The sequence below is a fragment of the Notolepis coatsorum genome (assembly GCF_963971535.1).
Source record: "Notolepis coatsorum genome assembly, chromosome: 5".
In the NCBI taxonomy this organism is placed as follows: domain Eukaryota; kingdom Metazoa; phylum Chordata; class Actinopteri; order Aulopiformes; family Paralepididae; genus Notolepis; species Notolepis coatsorum.
This window is the reverse complement of record NC_140169.1, coordinates 142,225,559-142,243,752: the sequence shown is the minus strand read 5'-3', so window position 1 is coordinate 142,243,752 and position 18,194 is coordinate 142,225,559. Positions and strand designations below refer to the sequence as shown.

General features: G+C 43.4%; 1 protein-coding gene across 2 annotated transcripts in view; it reads right to left on the bottom strand.

The window, feature by feature from the left end:
- Nucleotides 1–18,194, bottom strand: part of LOC311229082 (serine/threonine-protein kinase PAK 6-like) — a 51,032-nt gene that overhangs the window by 19,798 nt on the left and 13,040 nt on the right. Inside the window, exons 2-3 of one of the 2 annotated variants that reach the window (XM_084315091.1) lie at nt 16,433–16,602; nt 6,374–6,628 (exon numbers count right to left, since the gene is read on the bottom strand). In XM_084315091.1, coding sequence (XP_084171217.1) covers nt 6,374–6,577 — 204 coding nt within the window. In that variant the 5' untranslated portion in view covers nt 6,578–6,628; nt 16,433–16,602. Of the gene's footprint in view, nt 1–6,373; nt 6,771–16,432; nt 16,603–18,194 lie in introns of those variants that run through there. The other variant, XM_084315090.1, reaches the window with a different exon arrangement.

The window sequence follows — 18,194 nt, the reverse complement described above, 5'->3', positions numbered from 1 at the left end:
GTCACTGTGACACAAAGTGCACTGCACTGTAAAAAGTATTTTATTTTCAAGCAAGCTTTTTGCATTTTTCTTTAGCTGAAACAACGAACACTGTAAACAAAGAATTTGTTAATATAAAATATCAACTTTACTTCACTCTTGTTTAGTTGATTTAACAAAAAAAAGCCAATGCAAAAAGGTTGTTTGAAAATATAAATTGAGATTTTGAATATCACATAGCATGTTTGCATCAATTACATTATTCCACTCCTATTAGTTGATTAAACTTCTAATCGTTGATTCAACTCCTATTAGTTGATTCCACTCCTATTTAGTTTATTCAACTCATATTTCGTTTATTCAACTCATATTAGTTTATCCAACTCCTATTTAGTTTATTCAACTCCTATTAGTTGATTCAACTCCTATTTAGTTTATTCAACTCCTATTAGTTGATTCAACTCCTATTTAGTGGATTCAACTCCTATTAGTTGATTCAACTCATATTAGTTAATTCAGCTCCTATTAGTTGATTCAACTCCTATTTAGTTGACTGCGTCGAAAGTATTTTTTGCTTTAATTTATATATTTCTTTACAGCGTGTGTGTTGTTGCCAACGTGGTGTTGTGTGTGCATTAGTCAACCAGCCACTACTCAGGGTGTCACACTGTTTCACAACGTTACCTTGAAACCAGGTCAGTTCTAACAGATATATGGAGCAGAGCCCAGCAGCAGAGTAAACAGCTGCACCCACTACTCATCTCCATAAAAGTGCCTGGAAATTGCTGGGTGGAACGAGCGCACACACACACACACACAGACGCACACACAGACGCACACACACACACGTTGCACTCTTATCTTATTGGTCTATCTCTTCACTACGTGCTGCATCCACCCACCATTCATCTCTGGGTTCTTATTTGTATTATATTGTGTGTCTCGTGTTTTTATTGTGCCTGAACTGAACTGAACACGTGCACACACACACAAATATATAGAAACATACATGTACAAATATATACATTAATTATTATATATAATTATTATATATAGTGTAAACAGAAGGGGGTGAAATAAATATTGTTAGACAACAAGTCTCACTGTAGGATGGGCCTGCGATTGAAGTATTATTAAGGTTGTATGAAAGCTACTTGCTTATGGATACTGATCCATAATACATGATGCATGATACACATGATCCATAATACATGATACATGATACACAATACTTGTAAATACATGTCTGGGAAACATTAGACATGAGGTAAAAGTTGATACGCCTGTGTTTGAAACCATCAGCCAGCATGGAATAACAGCAGGATGGTAAGCAGGACATTTAATCAGATTCTGTATGCAATGAAAACACTGAGGAAGATCTTATGAAGAGTGAAACAACTGATTGGAGATCAGTCTTATGTGACCAGCATGGGTGTGATGACAGTGTCTCTGCCTGGCCTTCAGTGGTGGAAAGTAACTAACCATTTTTACAATATTTTCATTTTAGGGTACTTTGTACTTTGTACTCCACTACATTTCAAAGGACATATCGTACTTTTTACTCCACTACATTTATCTGAACCAATCAGTTACGAGTTACTTTGAAGAATGAAGATTTTGCATAGAAAATGTGGCAAAGATATATGAAGATAATGGTCTTTCAAATTTGAAGCCTGCCAATTTACGAGAGGACGTAATCAGAGCCGCATAACTGGACCACATACCACTTTAACATAACCTTTAATCAGAGCAGCATAACTGGACCTCATACCACTTTAACATAACCTTTAATCAGAGCAGCATAACTGGACCACATACCACTTTAACATAACCTTTAATCAGAGCAGCATAACTGGACCTCATACCACTTTAACATAACCTTTAATCAGAGCCGCATAACTGGACCACATACCACTTTAACATAACCTTTAATCAGAGCAGCAGAACTGGCCCACATACCACTTTAACATAACATTTAATCAGAGCAGCATAACTGGACCACATACCACTTTAACTAATCAGAGCAGCATAACTGGACCACATACCACTTTAACTAATCAGAGCAGCATAACTGGACCACATACCACTTTAACATAACCTTTAGAGGTCAACAGATCGAGGTTTGAACGCTCCCAAGTACTGGAATACTGTACACAAACGTCATGTAGAATACGTACTTTTACTTTCGATAATTAAGTGCATTCAATAGCAAATACTAATCTACTTTTACTCAAGTAGAATTTTAATGGAGGACTTTAACTTTTTACCAGAGTACTCATTTATCTGGATATTTCTATGTTTACTTAGGAACTGTGTACTTCTTCCACCACTGCGTATCTGCGGGATCAGCCTCCTCAGTGTGCGTGTGCGTGTGCGTGTGCGTGTGCGTGTGTGTGTGTGTGTGTGCGCGTGCGTGTGTGCGTGTGTGTGTGTGTGTGTGTGCGCGTGCGTGTGCACTCAGCCATCATCTGACACACCAGCCTTTTCCCAGTCTCTTCTTCCGCTGTATTCAAGCAGTTCACAGGCTGAAACCCCCTGAAGCATCTTACTTATGGACCCAAAACTCACTGGTCTAGTTCCCCCGTGCCTCCACGCTGGTTTACACACGTATCAATGCACAGATTGACTTTCACCGGAGCCATTTAACAATAAGTGAGTGTTGAAGCTCACTGGTCTGTTTCGCACTGCTGATACACGTATCGATGAACGGCTCGACTTTCACTTGGAACTGAAACAATGTTTTAACCACTTGGGATGAGGTTACACACATCCTCTTCTTGAGGTGTTTTAACAATGTCTTTGGTGAATCAATTGTTTCTTAGTTGTGGAATAGTGTAAAAAAGATCACCTAAAGTCACTCTCCTGTGTACATTTAGATTTAGTTGTCATTAGTTTGGCATTGTCATCAAATAGTATTGAGCTCGAGTGTTACACTTTGAGTGCATAGTTGTATAGACATATTAGCATGATAGGCAGTAGTATAAGTATAGTAGTATAGAGGTGTGTTTTTAGTCAACGGCAGAAAATTGTCCGGGTTTCAGCTGAAGTTCGTTCGACTCGTTGGATAGCCAGAACTAGTTTTCTACTCTGCGTCGAGCTTGCATTATGATTTTTTCATCAAAAAGAAGATGGCAGCTTGCCAAGTGACAGACAACAGACGGAAAGGATCAATCTTGGGACAGTTATTTTCTGTATTCATTAATGACCTTCCTTCAATTTGCTCTAATTGTAACATTTAATTATATGCTGATGACACAGTAATATATACATCCCAGTCACAGGTATTGCATATTCAAAACTCACTTCAGCTTAATATCAACATGGTTCAGAATTGGCTCTTTGCTAATATATTATTACTTAACAGAAATAAACCGTATGTTGTGCTTTTGGGGACAAGTCTTAGGTCTTATTCTGTCCATTATTTGATTATTAATGCATTAATGTTATGAAATAGTTGGGTCTGTGGATATATTCTTAACTCATCTGATGTCATCAAGAAAATATATTTAAGCCTTGGTGCCTTGGCACTCTATTGTTCTAAAAACAACAAATATTAATGCCTATTTTGGACTATGCTGATGTCATCTATCAAAACTCCACAAACACATATTTTTCTTCTGAATGTACTTTACAATAGTCTGTGTAGATCTGCTCTGGGGTGTCCTTATCAAACTCAACACTGTGTTGACAGGCCTTTCCTATATACTATATATATACTAGGAGACACTTCCATTGGTTTCAATTAATCATTTTTTTTTTAAACTTTGGCCATTCCCCTGGCTCTTTTTTGCGTTTATCGCATTTATTCTGGTCAAGGATGACCGACAGAAACAGGCTGAAGGGGTTCAGATGGGGGGGAAGACACTCTGGGAAAGGCACGGCTGCAGTCCGGGATTCGAACTCGCTAAACCCCAGATCCGTGACGAGCACGGTTGTCCCCGGCGCCGAAATAGCGCTTGAGGTACGTGGTGAGCTACTGGAGCTCCCCTGTTTCAATTAATCTTTAAGTGTAATTACTTCAATTACCCGTTATCTGAAGCAGTTGTTAGAACCATATCACCAACATACACTGTTATCTGAAGCAGTTGTTAGAACCATATCACCAACATACACTGTTATCTGAAGCAGTTGTTAGAACCATATCACCAACATACACTGTTATCTGAAGCAGTTGTTAGAACCATATCACCAACATACACTGTTATCTGAAGCAGTTGTTAGAACCATATCACTAACATACACTGTTATCTGAAGCAGTTGTTAGAACCATATGAATCAACATACACTGTTATCTGAAGCAGTTGTTAGAACCATATCACCAACATACACTGTTATCTGAAGCAGTTGTTAGAACCATATCACCAACATACACTGTTATCTGAAGCAGTTGTTAGAACCATATCACCAACATACACTGTTATCTGAAGCAGTTGTTAGAACCATATGAATCAACATACACTGTTATCTACTTTTTTTTCATGTGCCAACAGTTTTCTCAGAAATTGCTCCTTCTGATTGGAAAATGTACCAAATCATTTTATTCTATCTTCATTTGGTATATTTAAAACGACTTAAAATCAGCTGCTCATGCTTTGAATCAATCTATTTATTTATTATTTTATTATATGGAAATTATTATTATTATTATTATTATTATTAATACAATAAATATGACCTAAGATTATTTTAATAAAAAAGGATATATATATATATATAAAAAGATGATGCATTAAAAAAAAAAAAAAAATTAGTAACAGCCTATGTTATGTTAAGCGTTTTTGTTGCGTAAAGTAATACTCCTTCGTATTGCGTTTCAAGTCGCAGGGCCCCTTCGAAGACTATAGAGACAACGTCTCGAGCTGCATAACAAATAAATCATTTCCACAACAAGCAGAGTAAGAAATACTTCTTCTCCCACCAGAGCTGTGTGTTTAGTTTCCTGCTTGGCAGCATACTGCAGGAGCAGACCGGAGCAGGAGCAGTCCGTCTAGACTCTAGAGTTTCATGTGCTAAGACCTGTTACATCCTCGGCCTCTCTGTCCTCTTTTGTCCGACCTACGGGGCATATTACTGAGTGGATCGTGTGCTGTATATGTCACTCTCGGGGCGTGAGAACCAAGTGCCCGTTCAAAGATACGATCTACTGTAAACATTTAAAAAGTCAGAGAGAAAAGAATTTGCAGAGAGAAAGTCACAGGTTTCCCATCTGCTGAATCCAGAAAATGTAACATAATCGAAGAGCCAGTGAGACAGATGTTTGTATCAGAAGTCATGACCTCTGTAAGGATGAGTGCTCGGTCCTCTACGCGTGTTATTATTACCTGGAATAGTATCCCTGCTCCTCTTAAAAACACTCAATCAACGAATGGTTGGTTGGTTGGTAGGAAATCTTCCCAGATCGACAAACGCCTGTGTGAGTCTTTCTGTCTGAGTCTGTATCTGTGTCTGTGTCTGTGTCTGTATCTGTGTCTGTGTTTATATCTGTGTCTGTATCTGTGTCTGTGTCTGTGTTTATATCTGTGTCTGTGTTTATATCTGTGTCTGTGTCTGTATCTGTGTCTGTGTCTGTGTGTCTGTGTTCCGCTGCATGGTTTCATCACACGCTTCTGTGTTTCATCACACTGCGCCTATATGAACTAGTAGCTGTATTCTTAACTTCCACAAGTGAGAGAGTATTAACCGAACGGAACGAATGCACCAACTGATCCCCTTTTTCACCGGCAATACTGTTCTATTAGTTTCTTTTACTAAACATTCTAGATCTAAACCATTTGTTTTAAACAATTGGGACAAAATCTGTATTTTTCTCCACCAGAGAGATTTAATATCTTTTTATGTGTGAAAAAAAAAGGCTGAACAAATACTACGTGACTCTTGGTGTTGGGTTTTAGTATTGGTGATTATCCTCAGATACAGTACTGACATCTGAACCTGAAACTGGAGGCAACTGACTTGACTAACTAACCGACCTACTGACCCTTTAAAGTAACACGGAGTGGTCGGTTATCTTCTTGGGCTTTAGTATTGGTGACTATCCTCAGATACAGCAGTACTGACATCTGAGACTGGAGTCAACTGACTTGACTAACTAACCGACCTACTGACCCTTTAAAGTAACATGGAGCGGTCTGTTATCTTCTTGGGCTTACACTCATCATACACTCTCAAATGTCTTATTCCATGTAAGTAAAGTGGTTGAAAATTCAAGTTCAAGTTCAACAGAAAGATTTGCTGTGAAATATGAAGAATAATCACAATAATAATGATGATAATCATACACATATTTTATATCATTTGAAACAAATATTCCATCACAAACCCATGAAGTTCAAGTTCAGGAAGGTTCAGATTTGGGACGCCAGGGTTAAAAAGAGTTAACGTAACGATCGGTTACCTTCTTGGGCTTGAGCTCCACGTCGGTGATCCTGGAGGGGTCCACCATGGGCCGGGGCCTCCTCAGGGTCTCGATGACGCTCTGCCACTGCGGCGGGAGCCCCACGTAGCAGCCGCGGACGCAGTCGTACGACGTGTGGACGCGGTGCTCGAAGTCCCGCGGCGACGAGATCTCCGGCCTCTTCTTCTTCTTCCTCCGGAACATCCCCCCCAGGCAGCAGCAGCAGCCGCCGCAGGCCGAGGAGTGGAGGAGCGCCTGGCGGAGACAAGAGGGGCCGCGGTCAACGCCGCACGACCGCCGCAGTTTCTCCATCAGGGCCATGAGGTCAACTCACACACACACTAGAAAGACACACGCGATACCCACAACGAGATGGAGACGCAGAGGCAGCAGCAGCGCTCAGACGCCACACACGCGCGCTGCTCCACCTGAGCCATGGTGCTCCGCTGTGCTGCTGTGTGAGTACAGTACGCGTGTGTCAAGAAGTCTTTTCAGAGGAGCTGCTTCTTTACGGAGGAGGAAACCTGAGGCTGTTTATGAAGAGAAGTCACCTGGCCAATCTCCACCTCCTCCTCCTCCTCCTCAAACACAAACATACCCAACCACCCAGGTGAGCTGCATGCCTGGCCCACGGACACGCCTTCTCTCTCTCTCCACCCCCCCCTCTCTCTCCCCCTCTCTCTCTCCTCTCCACCCCCCTCTCTACCCCCCTCTCTCTCCCCTCTCCACCCCCCTCTCTCTCCCCTCTCCACCCCCCTCTCTACCCCCCTCTCTCTCTCCCCTCTCCACCCCCCTCTCTCTCCCCTCTCCACTCCCTCTCTCTCCCCTCTCCACCCCCCTCTCTACCCCCCTCTCTCTCTCCCCTCTCCACCCCCCTCTCTCTCCCCTCTCCACTCCCTCTCTCTCCCCTCTCCACCCCCCTCTCTACCCCCCTCTCTCTCTCCCCTCTCCACCCCCCTCTCTCTCCCCTCTCCACTCCCTCTCTCTCCCCTCTCCACTCCCTCTCTCTCCCCTCTCCACTCCCTCTCTCTCTCTCCCCTCTCCACTCCCTCTCTCCCCTCTCCACCCCCTTCTCTCTCTCTCCCTCTTTCTCGCTCCCTCTCTCTTCCCCTCTCTCTCTCTCTCTCTATCCCCTCTCGATGTCTCTCTCTCCCTCCCCTCTCTCCCTCCCCCTCTCTCTCCCTGGCACTGGACCAGTCACACCTCCCTCCCTTGTCAAACCTTGATCACAAAATGTCTTGAAGGGGCACTTTAAAAATAATGTTGATTTATTATGCACATAATCTCACACATATCCCAGATCTCTAAATAGTTTTGACCACATTTGTTTCATTGAGAGTTAAAAGAGAGTTTAAAGCTGCAGTAGACAACTTCTGAGAAATTACCAAGCGTGAGTTTACCTGTCCAGCAGCTTTAAGCTGAAATAAAAAATGTAAAATAAATCATAAAACATATTTCCCAGCCTCTGATTGGCAACACAACTTGCCAGGTGGTCTGATTGGTTAGTGATGCAGGGAGCTGTTGTTTTTGGCCAATCAGAAGTTTTCGGCCTGCCAAGTGGCCTGGGGTAGCATCACAAAACTAAGACCACCATCGCGTTCCTTGTCAGAAAGTACACAGTGTGCCGATCAGGTGATGCTGTTGCCTCTGGGGGTCTGTGGAAAATCGTTTCTGCACCTGCATGGGCTTGAAAAGTGATGCAGAGCTACCTTTATTTCAGCTGGGCAGGTAAACTCACTCTTGGTAATTTCTTCAAAGTTGCCCACTGCAGCTTTAATGAGTTTCAATGTCCTCCAGTGAGTCATCGGAGGACAATGAAAAAAGAAATTTCTGCAGGGATTGCTATTGTTTTTTCCATCTACATTTCATTGATGTTGATGAACACAAGGAGGTTGTTTTTCGGTCAAGTGCCTTTATTAAAGTCTCCATTCAAATACATTCTGACTATATAAATGTGGGGGATATTCACATACAATTTGGAGAATAAGCTCTTTGGCGTTTTTTTAACCCATTGTATATCAGAATATATGTTCTGGTCCCACATAAACAAACCTTTTACTAATTAGTATGTACCTGTTGTGGTGTTTGGTCCTTATATCGTGAGTTCAGTAAATCAACAAGCAAATCAATTTTAAAAAGTGTGTCCATTCCTATTTCTATTCTATAATAACATTTTGGTGGTGGGACTCCCCATTTGCCATTTGTTTACATTTGGATTACGGATTGGGCCTTTAAAACGTCTCTTTAGTTCAGTTGAACTTAATGCAGTTTTGGGCGGCTAAGTGGTGCAGTGGGCAAGGTGCTCGCCACTAACGCAGGATATGCTGGGTTCGAGCCCAGCTCTCTACGTTGCTTCCGGCTTGGCTGGTCGTTCATACTAATACAATTGGCAGTGTTAGAGGGTGGGAAAGCCGGTGGGTGGGGATCGGACGTTGTGGACAGCGACTCCTACAGGTCGGTTGGTGCGCCTGCGCAGCAGAATCAGGAAGCAACGGGGGCGGTGTGTCCCTCCCACGCAGACCCTCGCCGCTGAGAGATCGCGCTGTGCAGGTGAAAAGATGCGACGGCTGCCTCCTCGTGTACCGGAGGGGACACGTGATGCAAGGCTTCGTCCACATTGCAGCCGACCAGTGGGAGGCATGGTCTAACAACGCTCGAGACAGGGGAGGGTAGAATTGGACAATATGAAATTGGGGTGGGAGAAAAATAGAGAGAAAAAGTAGATAAAAAAAAAAAAAAACTTAATGCAGTTTTGTTGCACTTGTAAAAACCACTGTGATAACAGGAATACTGATTGAAGTGTATCCGCCAGAAAGCACGGTGTGACTTGTAGAGTAGCATTCTCAAGCGGTCACACAGACAAATACACACAAAGCACCGCATGCTCAAAGGAACAGTTAGGGAACAGTTAGCGTGTGTAGTTAAGGCATGACTGACAACCACTTTTATATATCTTTTTTTTAAGAAACCATGACTCTTGCAAAGTCAGCCACTCCGCTCTCCTGACCTCGACCCCAAAGCCCAAACATTAGGCATGAAAAGCCAGCCAGCAGCGGTGACCTACAGCCAGCTATAAGCTGCCTCGGGGGGGGCGGGCCCTGTCAGCATGTATGTAGATAATGACTCCCTTTAAGCTCTGCTAACTACTCCTGTCACTCACCACACACTGGAGCGTTACGGGCATGCTATTCTCCTGCCGTCGCCTCACCTATGGCCCCATTGAGGGTTCACCTGCGCGCGTGTGTGTGTGGCTTCGGCAGTGAGGCGGTAATGTGCACTGCGAGTGTCAGAATACGAGACATATATACGAGACATCAGATGACTGCTCACGGGTAGAGGACTGATGAGCCGGAGCGGCGCTGCCTGTTCGCCCGCGTGGATAGTGCAACAGCGCACTGCAGCGGGGAGTGTGTGGTAACACTGGTAAGACACACACACACACACACACAGCACAACACATGGACTGTCAGGGCGGCGCGCGCACATGTATGCTCTTGCACGGTATGCGCCAGTGACAGTATGCGCTCACGCGGTCTTGTTGATGGTTTTAACCTGTGACCTGTGACCCTTCTGTGTACTGCTTTTTCACACACACACACACACACACACACACACACACACACACACACACACACACACACACACACACACACACACACACACACACACACACACACACACACACACACACACACACACACACACACACACACACACACACACACACACACACACACACACACACACACACACACACACACACACACACACACACACACACACACACACACACACACACACACACACACACACACACACACACACACACACACACACACACACACACACACACACACACACACACACACACACACACACACACACACACAACAATGTTTTACTGTTTTTAGATTATCATTGAGCCAGGTGTGTGAATGCATTCCCTCAGCTGCACACGTGACGAGCACAGCTGGCGTGTCGGTGACCTGCCAGAGAGGACCGTGTGCACATCGTCATCATGTCCTGGACGTGTCTCAGCTGTGGCTGGTCAGAGTGTCCGTCCGTCTGTCTGTACGAGGCGGCTCTGGTCTCGTGTGTAAAGTCAACCCGTTTCGCGTGATAAGAGGAGGGGAACACATCTGGCGCTGGAGGGAGTGGAGTTTAGCCACCGAGCAGCTGGGGGTGGAGTGCCTTGCTCAAGGGCACCTCAGCGATGTGACGGAACTGATACTCGCCGCTTCCCCTCCTTTCGTGCCACCAGCCCGCGACACCAGGAGCCTAACTCTGTAGTTAGCATGGACTTTCAAGATGGAAGGCAAGTCAATACAGTGTAGTAAACGCTATGGCAATGACCACTTACCACCAATAGGTGTCGCCAAAGTAAACAAAAAAGGATACTCAAAGCGCATAGCATGACTTCATTGGTACTCACTGCTTTCTGACAAGGTGCAACAGACCACATACTCATCCTCCTCGCCATGAAACTCTGTTAGTATTGGCCTATCTCAAACCCCGCCCTCTTTTCTTGATCCTCCAATCACAACTGTTGCTTCCCTCGGACAAACTGTGTTCGACAGCAACAGTTGTGATTGGAGGATCAAGAAAAGAAGGCAGGGTTTGAGATAGGGCAATAGCCCAAGCTGATACTTAATACCCACGTAACGAATATCTCTCAAGATTTTCCGAGGACATCGTGAGAAACAGTGCATGTGATGTAACTGGTTAACACTGTCGCCTCACAGCTAGAAGGTTGTGGGTTCGATTCCCGCTTGGGGTATCTCCCGGCCTTTCTGTGCTGTCCCGGGTTTCCCCTCCCGATAAGATAAACCCAATGGCAAAACATGCACAACAGATCGCTAACGCTGTTGCGTCCCTGACGAAGACGGACAGGAGCACATGGATTGGTCCCCGGGCAACGGGGAAGGACGACGGGATGGGAGGTGCAGAGAACATTTCATCAGCGACTCAGTGCATGTGTGTGTTCCTGTGGGTCGCCCATCGCATGTGTATGTGCGTGTGTTAATCTGATGACAAGACTTATACTTATACTTAACGTCAGCAAGACAAACCATTCCTCGTCTCGTCTCTAGTGGTGGTTATGGTCACATCAGAGTAATTGACATACCAGACATTACATTCCAACAGCGTGCAATGCTGTTGTATCTGTGGTTATTAAAGGTATTTGTTTACATCTGCAGAGACTTATCTCGGGTCTGGCGTCCAATGTGTTAAGAGAAGTGGGCAGCCACACACAGTGCGGGGCCCAGGGACCAACTCCAGTTGTGATACCAGTACCTTGGTCAAGGGCAACGGCAGGAAACCTAGCATGCATGCAATATTAGTTGACATGCAAACAATCATTGCTATTTCACATCTCTACTGTTACACTCCTGTCCTCTCGTGGCAGCGTACGCCTACCAGTGACGCCATCTGACATCAGGATGGTGCTCACTAGAGGCCTGTGGTCCTACCTGCTGCTGCCGCATCAGCCCACGTCAACGCAGCTAACACGTGGAACTCACGTTGACTTTGAAAGCGTGTCCTAGTTCTGCAGAGTTTATGTTTTGTCTAACCCGTATGTCTCCTGTACGTCCGCGGACCGCTCCGCGCGTCATCCCGTGACGTGAGACTCTGTCGTGTGCGTCGTGTCGACACCAGACGACCGTGAGTCAAATGCTCTCTCGCGTGTACGTGTGAACGTACCCACCCACCCACCCACCCAACCCCCTCCTAATGTACAGTTTCCTCCCCCTCGAATGTATATCGTTTCTGTTGTGTACCAGTACTGTATGTATTATGTAACATATGTCGTAAATATCATGATATATATCTGTATATCTGTATGTTGTGTATGTCATAAATGTCATTATGAATTGAAAATGGCGGACCCTGATGTAAACAAGACGAAAGTCTTTCTCTGGTCCGCATCCCCTTAACAATTGTGTGTATTGAGCCGTACTGTATTGTACCCATTTTGCAATCTGTTAATAACATTTTCAATCTTCAATACACTCTCTGAAATATGCAGTACTCAGGTGGAACCAGACCCTTTGACTGCGCTATTTGGTGTTTCCTCACCCTTATTACAACTGACAAATACTAATAAAGAGGTCTTGGCTTTTGTTACTTTGTTAGCGAGACGGCTAATCCTACTTCAGTGGAAATCCTCCTCACCCCCTTCTCATGGCCTTTGGATTAAATCTATTCTTAACTGTATTAAACTAGAAAAAATCCGACACACACTCCGAGGATCTACAGACAAGTTATTTTCTATGTGGGCTTCCTATGTTGAGAGGATCCACCTTCCCATAGTCCCAGACTGATACTCACTCACACAATACCCTTGGTACACTACTCACTCATCCCTCCCCTTCAAACATTCTCCTTTGATGCACCAAATCAACACCAGAGTTGGTTGACCTATGAATCGCTGTACTCACCTTTTCAAATGTATCTCCTAACTAACTTTTTTTTTAATTTGTATTAATATATTTCTTATTACCATTACTATAATCTCTCTCTGAAACAGTTTTTGTTTGTCTGCGTGTCACTTTGTCTTGATGTCTGCTGTCCTTTTTATCCTGTTTTGTGTTTCAAATAGAACATTTTCAAGTACATATCATTTGTAAATGTTGGTTGCACTGGGAAAAAAAACAATAAACAGATAAAAAAATTAAAATAACATTTTCAATCAATCAAACCAACAAGCCACCCCGCCGACAACTGACCACAGAGCGCAGCGGTTTGTAGCGGAGCTTCGTCTCCAAGCGCCTGAGTTTGAGTATTTTTTCTCCTTGTATTCCACCTTCCTCTGTATGATTTTTTTTTTACCATTTGTTGTTTTATTAATCGCAAAGGACTTTGTGACAGTTATGCTAAGGTTGGGTGGTCCTCTCTAGCCGAGAGACGTGACTTACATTGGCATCTGTTTCTGTATTTGTTTATTATATGGATCCCATAGGGCTGTCCCCGACTATGGATTTGGATGGTCGACTATGATTGGCCAAAATCTTCCGTTAGTCGACTATTAGTTTAAAAAAAAAAAAAAAAAAAAAAAAAAAAAAAGTATAATATATATATATTTTTTTATCATTCCATTTGGGCTGTGGGGGGTGCTTAATGTCTGAAGGAGTCGACTGAAGGCTTCTTGTCCTCTGCAAAAGCATGCAATTGGTCCACTGATGGATACATCTTGATAGTTGTCTAGTCTAGTGTGTTCATTAGATGGGTGAAATCCTCTTTCAGTGCCTCTGTGCCTGTTTTCGTAGGCAGTTAGCCTCTGGTATGCGTGCCATTAGCGTTAGCCACGCTTCTATGCCTCTTTTCTTTTGGAAAGAACGATAAAAAATATATATAAACATTTTATAAAATGTATTTACATTTTTTTTTTTTTTACTAAGAGGTTGGCAGTCGACTACGGCTCCTTTCGACCGATTAGTCGACTAATCGACTAATAGGGGTCAGCCCTAGATCCCCATTAGTCTACACCCATGGGTGAAAGACTATTCTTCCTGGGGTCCGAACACATAACTTAAAACATTGTAAGTAACAACAAAACAATAAAAACATAAAAAAAACACTTTAGCTTAAGTACATTCTCAATATCTGCCAAATCACAACACAAAAAGGCTCCAACCACAAATACAATGCTAACTAAATAAATCAATAACTCAACTGTATTTCATTATTCATAACAGTGTTTTTCCACTTTTTCTTAAAAGTACATTTGTTGCTGATAATCATTATCGTCACAGGTATACAATTCCAGTATGCAGCAGCTCTATACATTACAGTTCTCTTAAGTGCATTTGTTCTTGGTAGAGGTCGTGTATATGGTCATTATTGGTCATTATCTCCCTTCATCACCTCATTGCTGGGTTGGAGCTCCGGACCTCATCATACTGGCTCTGGTGATTGGCTTTTACACTTAACCCTTTCACTGCCACACGACAGCCGGTTAACCCTTTCACTGTGACAATACAGAAGGTTAGCCCTTTACTATCACACAACCGACGGCGATGCTCCATCATTAGCATCATTAGCTCCGGAGCTAATGATGCTAATGATGGAGCATCGCCGTCGGTTGTGTGATAGTAAAGGGCTAACCTTCTGTCGTGTGGCAGTGAAAGGGTTAAGGTTCGCACTCGTATTCAAGTTTGCACTGAATTAGGAAAATCTGCTTTTAGCTTCTGTGCCCCCAGAATTCATTAGTTGATCATTGTTCAGTTTAATAGCAAACCACTTCACCACAGTCTGCAGTTGTTTTTAATTATTTTAAAACGTGTTAATTGATTGACTTTCTGTTTCTATATTGTTTATAAAATAAATGTAATTATGTTTTGTATTTCTCGACGTCATTGTAAATGAGAGCTTGCTCTCAATGAGATTCTTCACGATTAAATAAAGATTGAATGAATGACATTGTTTTTGAAAGTTGGTTTAGGAATAGGAATTATTATTAATATTAGATGTCACACCAAGTACAGGAACAGTGGTGGAACCGTACTGGAACAGGGAGAACGCAATTTTATTGTGATTCTGATATGGCCGTTGAATGGATCATCTGTGTGCTTAAGAGAAAACCTAACAAACATGTTCTGTCAAAGTGAAATATTGCTTTAATAACAAAGTACTAATATGAGGGTTTTCAGTCATGTGTCGGTACTGAAAAAACAAATAGCCACAAAGGTCAATTCTGAACAGTGAATGGGGCTAGTGCGTTAAGCCAAGTAGGATTATTAAGTTAAGGGATATGTACACTTGACACTTAAGTCTTCTGTAAACTCCACTGTAGTCTACTTGTACTGTACATCCGGGAGCGTTCCAGTGGGTCGTGAGAAATATACACGGAATTGTTACAAAATTACTCTCCACTGCATGTTCAGAAAGGAGAAGAAAAGAAAATAAGATGTTAATCAAGATGAGTCTATTGAAAAAAAAAATATATATATATATATAAGATAATTGGTGTGATCAATAAGAAATTTGTATCATTAGGAATCAATTTGAAACCACCAGAATAACAACATTGCGTATTCCTTCCGTAATGGTATTGTGTGGATCAATAGTTAGAGCAAGGCACTGCCAGGGTTTGGGGTTCCATTCTCTGTGTGGCTCAATAGGTAGAGCAAGGCACTACCACTGCCAGGGTTAGGGGTTCCATTCCCTGTGTGGCTCAATGGTTAGAGAACCATTCTCTTGGGCATTTGCTGGTAGGTAAATACTTCACCTATAAAAATACTGTTAAGACAGTACAATGTTTTTATTTATTTTTTTGGTTTGTTTTTCTCCCTGTCCCAATTTTAGTCGTTGTGCCAATTCCCCCCCCCTCCCCTACTTGGTTGTTGTGCGCATGTTCCTCCTACTGGTCGGTACAAGGGAACCCTGAAGTCAACCGCATGCTTCCTCCGACACATGTGGAGACAGCCAGTGGCTCTTTTTTCACCTGGCAGCGAGGACTCTCATTGGTGAAGTGTAACGCGTGGGAGGTCACGCTGCCTTCATCAATTCCTGCCTTTCGCTGAGCAGGCGCCCAGACCTGACCTGTAGGCGTCACTGTCCACAACGCCAGATTACCACCCTCGACTTGCCCTCCCCCTAACCCAGCCAAACGAGTTAGTATGACGATCAGCCCAAGCCTCAAGGAGTCGAGACCGCAGCCTCTTGCATTGGTGACGAGCGCAATCTAAGACGGTACAATGTTGATGTAATTAGGATTGAGATTCGCTGAAATTTATTTTCTGATGGCAGGTGGTGAGACATTTTGAAAAAAATTGTATTGACGCTTTAAGGCACTGAAATAGCTCATGAAAATCTTTTATAATTCTATTAGCAATCATGTCCAAACACCATATTATGTTCACAATCAGTGATTTAAAAAAGAGAGATTCCAACTAAAGAAACCACATCATACCAAAGCACGACTTAAAGGTGGGGTAAGCAATGTCAGAGAAATGAGCAAGAATGAGCTCACATGTCCAGCAGAAATTAGGACATTAGATTAGACTCAGCCACCTTGACAGTTTGCGGTCCTGAAAATCTGAAGGATGAGTGTCTCACCTGTCTTTACGTCCCCACCACCACTGCCAGGTCCTCTGTCCCTGCGTTTAGGCCCTTTAGCGCCTTAGCCTTTAGTCCCGGACGAGCCCCCGGGTTCAGCCAGTCGTCGTTGTCGCGACCCCTCCAGTGGTGCGCTGTTACTCCCTCCAGGTACTTCCGTCCAACTCCACCTGAAAGAGAAGCACAAGAGGCGATAGTTTCTGGAGCCCGAGACTATCGGTGTCCCTCCCAGCCGCCTCCCTCCTCCCCATCCCTGCTGTTTGAATAGTGGGAGCGGTGGAGGGATCTGGAGCAAGATATGAAATGAGATCTGGAATAATGTCACTCATCCGATGCAGACGAGAAGAGGACGTCTTGTTTGCTCCGCGTTCGTTGATGAGGGGGGCGGTTAATGTGTGCAGAGTGGCGGTGGACTAACATCACTCCCATTTCACTCCACAGACGATGTGATCTTGCACAGTCAAATAGCTTCTTCGCTAGGAACTGATGTCATTTTGTTGGTTAGCGTTATGTGTATGTACACTTGGCTATAGGTTCGTGACCACCGTCTCTATGTATAACACAAGTGAATCGGAGCAGTTTACATTCAGTTCTAATTCAAGATGATGAGAATACTCTGTATGTTGGAACGGATGAGACAGTATCCAGATATTTTTTTATTTTATTTTACATACAGTAAGCACATAGTTTCCATCTTAAAACCCCAATCTGTGAACTGAGCTGTTAGCTCAGTGGGGGACAATCTCAGTTTTTTTATGTGAAATTATGTCTCTGAACATTGTTTTGTGGGGGTGTTGGCCCTCTAGAACGTTATCAGAAACGAAACCAACAAAACCCCCAACACGCGAACAAACAAAAGAACATAAAGGAAACATAAACTGAAATAATGACTCTGTGACAGTTTACACGTGCGCTCACTCCCAAATGTATGGAACACAATAGTTTGTTCTTCAGGGCAGAAACATCAACACCTTCTATGTAACTCCAAATAATAGATTAAGCATTATACACACACACACACAAATACACACAGACACACACGCACACACATACTAATACACAAGTATACAGTGAATAGGCCCGTGGCTTATATGACAGGTGTTTATACTTGGGTTCAGGGCAGAGGCCTTTTTTTATTTTTACAAAATGGCTGCAATTCCCCTCCGTGACGACAGGTGGCAGCAGTGTAGATTAGAACATTAGCACAGGAAGTCAGACCTGAAGACGGTTGCGACCATAGATATCTATCTATAGAACACTAGATAGCTTAAGGCGGAGTCATCAGCGTCACTGAACCGCCGCCATCTTGCTCCAGTTAGCCTTGAGTGAGAGTGAGTGAGCTGCACAGACAAAAATACTCATAACTCGCTGAAATATTGACTGATTTACAAACGGGTTGGTTTGCTAAAAAAACATCAAAGATGTAGTTATGATACTGCATACTTATACATTTTTTTTTTAAAGATGTTTTTTTTTTTACAAACCGCTTGAATCATAGCCACGTTAATAATGCTTGTAATAAACCAAACCGTTTGTAAATCCGTCAATATTTCAGCGAGTTATGAGTATTTTTGTCTGTGCAGCTCACTCACTCTCACTCAAGGCTAACTGGAGCAAGATGGCGGCGGTTCAGTGACGTCGCTCTCCATTGGCCGGCAGCGCGGGCAAGCTATCTAGTGTTCTATATATATCTATGGTTGCGACCATATATCTATGGTTGCGCCCCGAAGAAAAAGAAGACCAGCGACCGGATAAAGGAGGG